Source organism: Primulina huaijiensis, chromosome 15 (genome assembly GCF_012295235.1).
Source record: "Primulina huaijiensis isolate GDHJ02 chromosome 15, ASM1229523v2, whole genome shotgun sequence".
Classification (NCBI taxonomy): Eukaryota; Viridiplantae; Streptophyta; class Magnoliopsida; order Lamiales; family Gesneriaceae; genus Primulina; species Primulina huaijiensis.
The window spans coordinates 554,829-566,080 of NC_133320.1; the positions used below are offsets into that span (position 1 = coordinate 554,829).

Genomic DNA, 11,252 nt, shown 5'->3' on the forward strand with positions numbered 1-11,252 from the left:
CTAACCCGAATTTTATTTATTTTTAAAAAGAAATTAATGAAAAAAATTCGATAAAATAAAAAATATTAATAATATTTTAATTTAAACATATAATAACAAAATTTTCGATTTAAATTTGAAAATTTAATTGTAGAAAATTAAAAATATATTTACTAAATCAAATAAACAATTGTTAAAAAAATATACAAAATATATTTTAAATGATGAAAATTTATCATATAAATATACAATAAATTTTGTTCAAACATACAATATATAAAAATATAGGTAATATTTAAAAAAAAAATTCGGATCAACCCGTGACCCAACCCGAAACCCGTCTAACATGGCACAAATCTGAACCCACCCAACCCAAACCAGACCCGAACCCGAAAAACCCCAACCCAAACCTGATTTTTTCGTGTTGGGTCGTGTCGGGTTGACAGATCGTGTTGTATTTTGACACCCCTAATAAAAAGCAATTTTACAATTTCATCTTGTATGTTTGAATTCAAGTCATTCCCCGAATTGAAAAGTGAAAACATGGTTAATGAAACAATCATTTTCGGTGAGTTAACTTTATTTATCTTTACATTAGCCAAGTTTTTCATACGATCCATTTTTAAATTATATACACGAAATACAATGTAACACTCCAGATTCGACAACTGTCTTCATTGTACTAAGACGAGTCTTTCATGCATGTTTATGCTTACAGTCAGCGCATGAAATAATAATTATAATATACTCCCTATGTCCTATTCATTCAGGCTTATATGTGTTTTTTATATAAATTAAAATAGAGTTTTTGGAAATATAAATTCTGTAAAGAAGTTTACCAATTTTTTCTTATCTAACGAGTAAAATAAAATAAATAGTGGAATAGGGATAGATTGTTAAAAAGACCGGCGAAAATAATATTAATAATAAAAACTATACTTTATTATAATTAAAATATATGAAAAAGAAAATTCAAACTAAATGAATGAAATATATCCCTTTTTGTAAATGTTTAACAGGCCATTCGCAAACTTAGGCGCCATCAGACCCAAAAACTGCTCTCTATCCCTATTTTCTTGATTGCGTCACTCTCACAAAATGCCTTCCATTTTCTTGTTTTTGCAATTTTTAGAGGAAAAATTATTGCCATTTAATTATTAAATTACTCTAGTCAATTTACGGTACACGATTCATTAATTGCAACTGCGAACCCGAAAATTCGTGTTCGATTGATTGTTCCTGAAACCCTGGACGAAACAGAGGTTGATCTTTCGATGTCCGATTGCTTATGGTAATTGGCTGCATTATTTGAATTTTGGGCAATGTGGGCTTGTTCATGCTGAAAAGATTGGATCTTGGACCTGGGTTACGTTTGCCTTGATGTTTTGTTAAAGTTTCCTGAATTGTAATCGGAATGATTAAGTCTCATGTACGTCCGTATACTCTGAACTTTGTTGGTGGTACATTGACTACTATCCTTGTGTTAAGCCAAGAATTCGTTGAGATTGACACGGGGGTTTCAAGAATGATTGATTACAGACATTGAATTTCAAGAATGAGTTGATTTTATATTGCCTAACATAGATTTCATCTCGATGTTTTAGAATTAATATTGGGGTGCATTCTATATGAGAAAATAGGGTTGTTGGAGGTGGGGTTTTTTTTTATTGGATCATGGATCCTTGATCTGTTTTGAAGTTTTCTGAATGTGGATGATGCGGTTCAAATCAGCTAAATGCTGCGCGTACTCAAGAAAAGCAAAATAGGTTTTTATTTTTGGAACCTCAAGTTTCCTGTTAAGAAAAGCAGGGGACTTAAGTATTTGTATAGAATGGGTTGCATTTGCTCTAAAGGCAGTACAGACGATGATGATAACAAGGTTAAGAATGAGAGGGAATTGAAAATAACTTCAAAAAGATTAGTATCATCATCAAGGAATGAGGAGGTTGTGGTGGAGATTGACAACGGAGGCAATGATGCAACAACAAGGCTGATATCAGGAGAGCATGATGTGAGAAGTGCTGGCTCCACCCCATCTGCTTGGGACGAGGGTAGTAAGAAGCCTATGGTTTTTGAGAAACCTGAAATGGCCAAAATACAAAGACGGGCAACTATGGAGGTGGGAACGCAAGGGGGGCAGCCTCAAATGTGCAGGGTATTAAGTGTAAAAAATGGAATAGATGGGACCCAAGTAGTTGCTGGATGGCCGCCGTGGCTGACTGCTGTGGCTGGGGAAGCTATCAAAGGATGGATTCCTCGAAAAGCAGACTCATTCGAGAAGTTGGATAAGGTATATTAAGTTTATCCTGCCTTATTCTGAAGGCAGCATATATTTCTGAATCTTTTTTTAGTTATATTTTCACGGTGACTTATAACTGTTATTTATCCTGACTTTTCTTGCCATTCGATTGCTTAAATTATTCTGCCTCTATACGTCACTCTACATCTATCTTAATGCGTATACTCTTCCGGCATCCGTATCAATATACCTGCATTTTTATTTGCAAGAAAGTTATCTCTGCGATTCTTGTGCGGTGACATGGATATCCCTGTTATACCTTTCAAGTTTTTTTGTGATGTTGATATTTTCAAGCACAAAATTCTGAGGTTTCTAATTTTCATGTGGGGTAGGCGCTCTGGGTGGTGAATTACTTTTTACAGGAACCATTACTTGCTGCTTTTGAAGCCATGCATATCATATGTAATTGACTTAATTTCTCACTTTTAAACAATGATGTACTTTGGTTTGCGGTTTCCTGTTTCCTCCCCAATGTTGCTTCATTTCGTTACATTTTTATTATGTACTCCCAACCTTTCAGATTGGTCAAGGAACTTACAGCAGTGTGTACAGAGCTCGCGACCTTGAAACTGAGAAAATTGTCGCACTAAAAAAAGTGCGATTTGTCAACATGGATCCAGATAGTGTACGTTTCATGGCTAGGGAAATCCTTATTCTTCGTAGGCTTGACCATCCAAATATCATGAAACTTGAAGGTCTAGTCACTTCCAGGGTTTCAGGAAATTTATACCTTGTATTTGAATACATGGAGCATGATCTTACTGGACTATTGGCTTCACCGACTGTTAAATTTACAGAATCACAGGTTCGTGTTTCTATTCAAAATCTTTTCTCTTTGTTCACCTTGTCCTCGTGAATTTTCAATTGGCAGACAGCTTTAAATGATGTTTCTGGTTGCTAGTTATGTCTATGCATCTATCATGGGAGGCAATGTTTGGTGCTTACACATATGGTTCATATCTTTCTAGTAGAAGATTCTGTGTGCATGTTTTGGTTAATGATTTTTACCCAAGTATCTGCAAATAACTGGTAAAATCCTGTGGTTGCTTGTAAGATATTATGACGAGGCATAACATGTGCGATGTTGCTACTCTGACAGACAATAGAACTAGCTCATGATAAGACTTTTGCATGTCAGTCTAGATAGCCGATTTTTAAAGCTACACGTGGAGCTCTGGAATGGGAGCAGTGGAGCTGTCAATTTAGTAATGATTTGGGTTTAGAGTGCCACTGTATTTGAGGAGATCAAAAAAGCAGTTTCTGAGTGTGATGAGTGCAAGGCTCTGGGACCGGATGAATTTACAATTGCGTTTTTTCAAGAGTGTTGGGATATTGTTGTAGGAGATTTAGTGAAGATTTTTGAGGAATTCTTTGAAGGAGGAGTTATAAATGGCATTACTAACGATACTTACATTTGTTTGATTCCAAAAAAACAAGATTCATTGAAGGTTAAGGACTTTAGGCCCATTAGTTTGGTCACGGGTCTGTGTAAGATTATTGCCAAAGTCTTATCTTCTTGTTTGAAAAAAGTATTGTCGTATACAATTGTAGAGAATCGAAGAGCTTTTATTGATGGGCGACAGATTCTCGACTGTTGTCTTATAGTCAATGAAATTGTGGAGCTATAAGACAACAGTCGAGAATAGCCAATGAAATTGTGGAGGTAGAAAAAGAAGGGCTGGCTATTTAATGTTGATTTTGAGAAAGCCTATGATAATGTGGATTGATGTTTTTTGGAGTAAGTGCTAAGGAAGAAGGGCTTCGATGATAGATCGGGGAGGTGGATTATGGGATGTGTTTCGACCGGCTCATTTTCTATTTTGACGGTAGGCCACGGGGTAAATTTAAAAAGCCGAAAGGTCTAAGACAAGATGATCCGTGGTTGATGTGTTGAAAAGATCGATCGACAAGGCTAAAGTGATGAATCTTATTCTAGGCCTGCACGTGGGTAGAAATTTCTCATATTTAGTTTGCGGATGACACGCTGCTTTTTGCTAATAATGAGAGTCAAGTACGCGTTTTGGTGGATATTATAAGGGATTTTTGAGGTATGTTGGGGCTAAATATTAATCTAGAGAAGAGTGCTTTGTTGGGCATTAACTATGAAGAGGAAGAAGTGGTTTTTTTGGCTGATGAGATTGGATGCGGACGAGTGATTTGGCCAATCAATTATTTAGGTGTACCACTTGGAGGGAAACCGTTAAAAGTAATGCACATTTAGAAGTCTTTGAAAGTATATATCTAGAACTTACCCGGCTTTTCACTAACATGACTGCGGTTTTTGTTTGTCTGCAGCAGACTTCTTGCCCTCTTTTGTAATTATTAACTTTCTATATTAATATATCATCGTTTCTTATAAAAAAAGTGCTGCTGTATTTTGTTTTACTGAAAGAATTTTGTTTAAGAAAATGGTGTTGCTGACAGTTTATATGGCCACTTTTATTTTGTGCATTGACAAATAAATATTCCTATATTTCTTTAACTTGCACTCAAACTCCCAATTTTTGCCTCAAACTCCCAAGTTTTGAACTTAAGAAACATCATCATTCAGTATAGCGATAACATGTTGTGCCTGTTTTGTGACAAATGCGAGAATAATTAAGATTCGAGGATAGACAGATGTCGATAGAATAGGCTGCTGGATATTGGCATGTTTCTTGTAGAATCTTGTAGACGAGAAGATGTAATATGGTTCGTAAATTGATAGCATATAATATATAGGAGGAACTCATGTAATTATAAAATGCCAAATTTAATGGTCAACCATGACTCATATGTAAATAAATGGGCATGAGAAAGCATGAGTTGTCTTCATTTTGTTGACTTCGTGTCTTTCTCATCTAAGTTTGAGAATTCCATAAAGATATTGAACATCAACTCATGTTTAAGTGTATAATCCCCTTTGAGGAAACAATTAGGTGTACACAATATATTTAAACCGATGAAGAGTGCGAGATTATTCTGCTTTACAGACTTGGTTTGCTGCCTCCAGTATAAAATGACATTGAGTTGGGATATTTTATCCTGTTTCGTATCACATCCTACTTAAAAATAATGGAGTAAAAATTAAAAGCTTCTCTTCTAGTTGTTTTATTACACCCCTTGTTGTTATCTGACTTCCTAGCTGAATTTTTTCAGAACAGGATGAGTTTTGTACCTTTTGATTTGAGGTAATTTAGGAATCTGTAGATCATTTTTTTATTTAACTAAAGTAAAGTCGTGTATGCCATCTGCAACTTCACCTTAATTTTCAAAAAGCATATAATTTAAAGTCGAGGCTGAAATCTTCTTTAAATCTGAGCATGTGATTGTCATTTCCATAATGGCTAAATTTTTACGTCAGCTGTGAAATCAATTGGTGAAAATTTGTTTTTGAGGTTTTTTTGTATGGTAACACAATTAACCTGTACATACTTTGCACTGGGAACAATCTAATATTTATCATCTGCACCACATGGACATTTTTATAAGAGCTTCATGTAATGGGCATGCAGATCAAATGCTACATGCAGCAGCTGCTTCGTGGACTTGAACACTGTCATAGCCGTGGAGTCTTGCACCGTGATATCAAAGGTTCGAATCTTTTGATTGACAACAACGGGGTTCTAAAGATTGGTGATTTTGGACTGGCAACTTTTTTCCGAGCAAATCAAAAGCAGCCTTTAACTAGTCGAGTTGTTACCCTGTGGTATCGACCTCCTGAGCTTTTGCTTGGTGCTACAAATTATGGAGTTTCTGTAGATTTATGGAGTTCTGGCTGTATTCTTGCCGAATTGTTTTCAGGAAAACCAATTATGACGGGTAGGACAGAGGTACATGCTCACCTAACTGGATTTGAGATTTGAAGCATTTCATTCTAGCCCAGTTGTGAAAGTTGTCAATTTTGTTTCAAGATTATAATTTTCTGCTTTTGATTAACGGCGGCAGGATAATTGCACCTTGATTTTCTTTACATGTGACAACATATTGTATCTTGTTGTTTTCCGTACATATCGGGATTTATCTTGATCTTCTGATCGATGTTAATACCTCTAAAAGTACATTTTAAATGAAGTTTTCCCTCAGTTTTCTGGGTTTACGTCTTATAAACAGTTATCCAATTTTTTCGGAAATGCTCTGTACTTCGCTTATGACCCTATAATTGGCTTCTTGTTGAGAACGGACATTGTATGCAGGTTGAACAACTGCACAAAATATTTAAACTTTGTGGTTCACCCTCAGAAGAATACTGGAAAACATCGAAATTACCACACGCAACAATATTCAAACCTCAACATCCTTATAAACGATGTGTGGCTGAGACATTCAAGGACTTTCCTCCTTCTGCTTTAGCACTTGTGGAATCTCTCCTTGCTTTTGAAGCAGAGTGTCGAGGATCTACAACTTCAGCTCTTCAAAGTGAGGTAAATCTTCTTCTCTCCTGCAAATTTCATCTGGATGGTTTCATACTTCCTTTTGCTCCCCTCAGAATTACACTCCTTCATATGATAGCTTAGTTCCTTATTATGTGCATAAATTGTAAGTCAAGCGCACCTCTGAGCTGAATAAGTCCTTGAAACATTTTATTATTGAATTGCTTTTTATTGTGTGTGATATATGACATTGCTAAATGTAGCTTTGTCTGGAGGGCATACTGATGTTGTGCAAGGGACTCATGTGATGTCCTTGCTTGGAAACACAATAATAGCCGTAACATTGATCGGAGTAACTAGAAGAAGACTACATATAAATATGTCCCAGCTTATCCTCTACCCATGATTACTACCGTAGTTTATTTTCTCTAAACATGATATTTTTTCGTATGAGGTTCTTGTTATATTGAATTTATTCCTATTTTGTGCTTTTTGGTCGTGTTTTGATGTCATGGAATTCCGTTGACATGTAGCTTTGTTTGATCATATTTATGCCTCATTCCAAGAGTTCTCTTTTTCTTTTTGATTCAAATTTTTTCTTTTTTCTTTTCTTTTTGGTCTTGCTTGTTTCAAAATTATGCACTACTTCCCAGTTCCTTCTATTTCCGTTATTTGCTTTTCCTTGAAAATCACGATCTCACCAATTTTAGTTTTGTAATTTGTGTACTTATGTGATCGTGTCTTTCCAGTTTTTCAGGACGAAGCCTCTACCTTGTGATCCGTCATCCTTGCCCAAATACCCACCTTGCAAAGAATTTGATGCCAAAATGCAAGATGAAGCGAGAAGGTATACATTCCTTCTGTTGTACTCTTGTGGAGTTTTGTATTGTAACTTCTGCCATTTTGTTGGAATTGATTAATTGTTGGCAACATTTTTCTGAAAGATGCCATGTACTTCTTGTGTGATAATAGCTGAGGGGGAAAATATCGCCATTATATTAAATGTATACTTGAAATTTTTATTCTCTATTCTATGTCTAAGGTTGTCTTCTATTCTCGTTGCATTTTTATTCAACTCTATTCCAGACAAAAGGCTGCCGGCGGAAAGGGAGGCGAACTCGAATCTTCTCGAAAGACCTCTAAAGAATCCAAAGAAATCCCATCTAACGACGCTAATGCTGAAATGCGAGCATCTATCCAGGTAATTCTCTTCTGACGCTTGCTTGGATAATTTGCAAGGCTGCATACTATCTGCTGATAGTTCTTAGATCAGTATGTTCCCTTCCAAATAACGCTATTGAGAGCGTATTCTTGTTTGGTAATGTAAGTTTTTGGTGTTCAGGCACAGAAAGGGCAGTCGAACCCCAAGAGCACCAGTGACAAGTTCTATCCTGGAGGTAGTGTTTCTGGCTTCCAAATTGAACCTTCCAGAGGATCCTCGAGTCGTGGTCATACCATGCAAAGGGGAACATCAGGAAATTTGTTGGATTCTTATAAACCCCAGGATACAGCAGCGCGGTTGTCTAGATTCTCAAATTCGGTGGCACCTCGTGGCAATTCACACCTTGATATTAGCAGAGACTCCAGCGCTCGTTCCCATTGGCCAGAACATCGCTTGAATACCAGATATGAACGAATAAATGATGCTGAGTCCTCACACCATTTACTCGAAAGACCGGAATTTTCCAACAAGAACAATGGAGCAATGCCTCAGAAGGAGACTTCAACGGTAAAAGTTACTTGAAGATATACTTCTTTTTCACCTGTTCCCCGTCAAACCGAAAGAAAGAAAAGAGAAATTATGTTGTAATTTTTTTTTTAAAAAAAAAAAAACTGTCAGTCCACTTTCCATGAGTTTGAGCCAGAACAAGTGGTTCTGGACATGATATCTGATCCGGGAGTTCGCTGTTCATGATATCTGATCCATCCGGGAGTTTGCTATTCACATATTCAAGACTCCTAGTATTAGAGCCACCTGTACGTCTTGGATACTAATTTTGAGCGTGTATTTCTCGGTCTGTGCCTTATACGTGATGGAATGTGATAACTGATAAACCATAAAAACTATGGTTGGAGACATCATTGAGCTTGAACCTTTAGAATAAGTTATTTCTGACAGTCATTATTATTTTTGTTTTTTTCCAGAGTTACGCTCTAAAGAAGACACGGATGCACTATTCAGGACCATTGTTGCTTCCAGGTGGAAGTGTGGAGGAAATGCTGAAAGAGCATGAAAAACAGATTCAACATGCTGTAAGGAAAGCTCGTATGGACAAGGACAAGACCAAGAAAGGATACCATGAGCAAACAGATTCACTCCTAGAATACGTTAACTACGGCCATTGATTGTCGAGAGATGCATACGCTCCATCAACACATACATTCCTCCTAGAGCAATTAATCTATCTGAATGATGTGACTTCTGTCACCGGTCTGTGTGAAATGCCGTCACAGAGGCTAAGAACAGTTGGGGATCTAGAATAACTGAGCAGTCGAGAGCATATGTTTCTGTAGCAAATCTACAAGAAATAGGATGAGCAATTATTCATGGAGGTGCCTGTTTCTGAAGGATTTGGAATTGCCAACATATACATGTGAAGTTTTGATATATATTTACCGAGATGAGACTTTAGAGGACAGGTTACGTTGGCAGAAATATTTAAGTATTTTCTACCAATTTTTTTTTGTCAATCTTTGGTGTTGATCCAATTGTATCTTAATTATTAAAATGGAGTTTGACAGTGCACCAGCTGGGTACGGATTACACTACAAAATTAACCAAACACTTTTCCATGTTTTGACAATCCATTATGACTACAAGTTGTGTGTGGTAAACTATAATTACGAGATATGTGTATTGCGAATGGAAAAAAAAGATTAAAAAAATCCAATTTGATTTCAATGTCGAAGGACCAAAGGCAAAATTGAATATTCAATTCTTAAATAGTGATTAAAATATCGATTAAGACTTCATAATACAGAAGTTAAATTTTGGGGCAACTCTCACGTTCGACGAAAGATGCAACACATGATAAAGTTTCCTCCATACTTTGGACCACCAGAAAACACTTGCTTCCTTCAAAATTCTTTGTAGTTCTCTGGTCTTTGTCAGCACAAAACAATATCGCTTCATCTCTAAGCCATGCTCAAGCCTCAAAGCCATCCCCTTGACACTATTTCTCCTCCAACTCTACACATTTCTTTCTTTAACCCAAAGCTTGAAATAGCAATAACTCTGCATTCAAACCCCAAATTCAGAACGTCAAAAGTTCGCCTTTTTCATCTCAAAAAATAAAATGAGGCCTAAAACCCACAACCCCCCTTTTAGTCTAAAATTTCTCATAATTTGTGTTATTCTTGCTTCTTTCCTTCTCTTTATTCTGAGATCAAATTTCTCATCATCTCCCAACCAAACTCCGTCACCCAAAATTCGTAAGTCCACTTTCTTCCCCAAAAAATCTTCCAGAACCAACTCAATAACCTCGAATTGCTCGCTCGCTTGCACCAAAATTCCAACATCCTTAGCCCAAGTCCTAATCCATTACTCAACCTCAACCATCACTCCTCAACAAACACTCAAAGAAATATCCATTACATCAAGAATCCTAGACAAGAAGTCCCCTTGCAACTTCCTCGTATTTGGACTAGGCCATGACAGCCTCATGTGGCACTCACTCAACTACGGCGGACGTACCATCTTCATCGAAGAAGATGAGTCGTGGATAGAACAAATCAGAAGAAGATTTCCCGTGTTAGAACCTTATCATGTTACATACGATAGTAAAGTAAATCAAGCAGATGATTTAATGCAAGTGGGAAAAGGGCCTGAATGTGTTGCAGTTCTAGATCCTAAGTACTCAATGTGTCAACTAGCTTTAAAGGGGCTGCCTTCTGAAGTTTATGATATAGAATGGGACTTGATCATGGTGGATGCACCAACAGGATATTACGACGAAGCTCCAGGGAGAATGAAAGCCATATACACTGCCGGAATGATGGCCCGAAACCGCCTGGACGGTCTGGAGACTCATGTTCTTGTGCATGATGTGAATAGGGAGGTGGAGGATAACTTCTCTAAAGCTTTTCTGTGTGAGGGTTATATGAAGAAACAAGAAGGGAGATTGAGACATTTTGTTATCCCAAGTCACAGGGATGATTTGAACAAACCATTTTGCCCTTAAGTAGCAAGCATACACTAGTTTTGAAACTTCATACAAGATCTCCCTCAAAATTCAAATTTCAATCCTGAAATTTCTACGTGCATGAACTGAGCCTAGTGGTACCTTTTTTTTTTTGTTTCTTGGATTATGTGGTTCATAGTTTTGTGTCTGATCGTATTTGTTACGAGTATTTACATTTGAAAGCATCTTATTTCCCTTATATTTTTGTAGTGGGGTTTCAAGAATTGTGGAGTTCAGGCTCAATACTTTGATTCACGGGAAATTGAATAATTTGACAATAATATAGCATATTTCACGAATGAAAAAAATATATTGGATATTAAAAAAAATATGATGTATGTTTATTTGAGAAAAATAAAAATCCCATATGATGTCCTCCAACTATATGCATTTGTGTTCATTAATTAATGGTCGTCGGTTGGTTTACTTATCAGCAACCAA

General features: G+C 36.6%; 2 protein-coding genes across 3 annotated transcripts; both read left to right on the forward strand.

Moving 5' to 3' along the window:
- The first annotated feature begins 1,010 nt into the window (after window positions 1–1,010).
- On the forward strand, window positions 1,011–9,399 carry LOC140959092 (probable serine/threonine-protein kinase At1g09600). 2 transcript variants are annotated; one of them, XM_073416843.1, is made up of 8 exons: window positions 1,011–2,269; window positions 2,799–3,083; window positions 5,773–6,090; window positions 6,454–6,681; window positions 7,380–7,477; window positions 7,717–7,831; window positions 7,979–8,359; window positions 8,776–9,399. In XM_073416843.1, the coding sequence occupies exons 1-8, from the start codon at window positions 1,715–1,717 to the stop codon at window positions 8,974–8,976; spliced, it is 2,181 nt and encodes a 726-aa protein (XP_073272944.1). In that variant the 5' UTR covers window positions 1,011–1,714; the 3' UTR covers window positions 8,977–9,399. The 2 variants fall into 2 exon arrangements, with proteins under 2 accessions (XP_073272944.1, XP_073272943.1); XM_073416842.1 differs by having other exon boundaries at window positions 7,973–8,359; window positions 8,776–9,397.
- A 292-nt stretch (window positions 9,400–9,691) lies between these two features.
- On the forward strand, window positions 9,692–11,092 carry LOC140959093 (glucuronoxylan 4-O-methyltransferase 1). Its single transcript, XM_073416844.1, has one exon. It carries the CDS (start codon window positions 9,927–9,929, stop codon window positions 10,809–10,811), a length of 885 nt encoding a protein of 294 aa, XP_073272945.1. The 5' UTR covers window positions 9,692–9,926; the 3' UTR covers window positions 10,812–11,092.
- The last annotated feature ends 160 nt before the right edge of the window (window positions 11,093–11,252 follow it).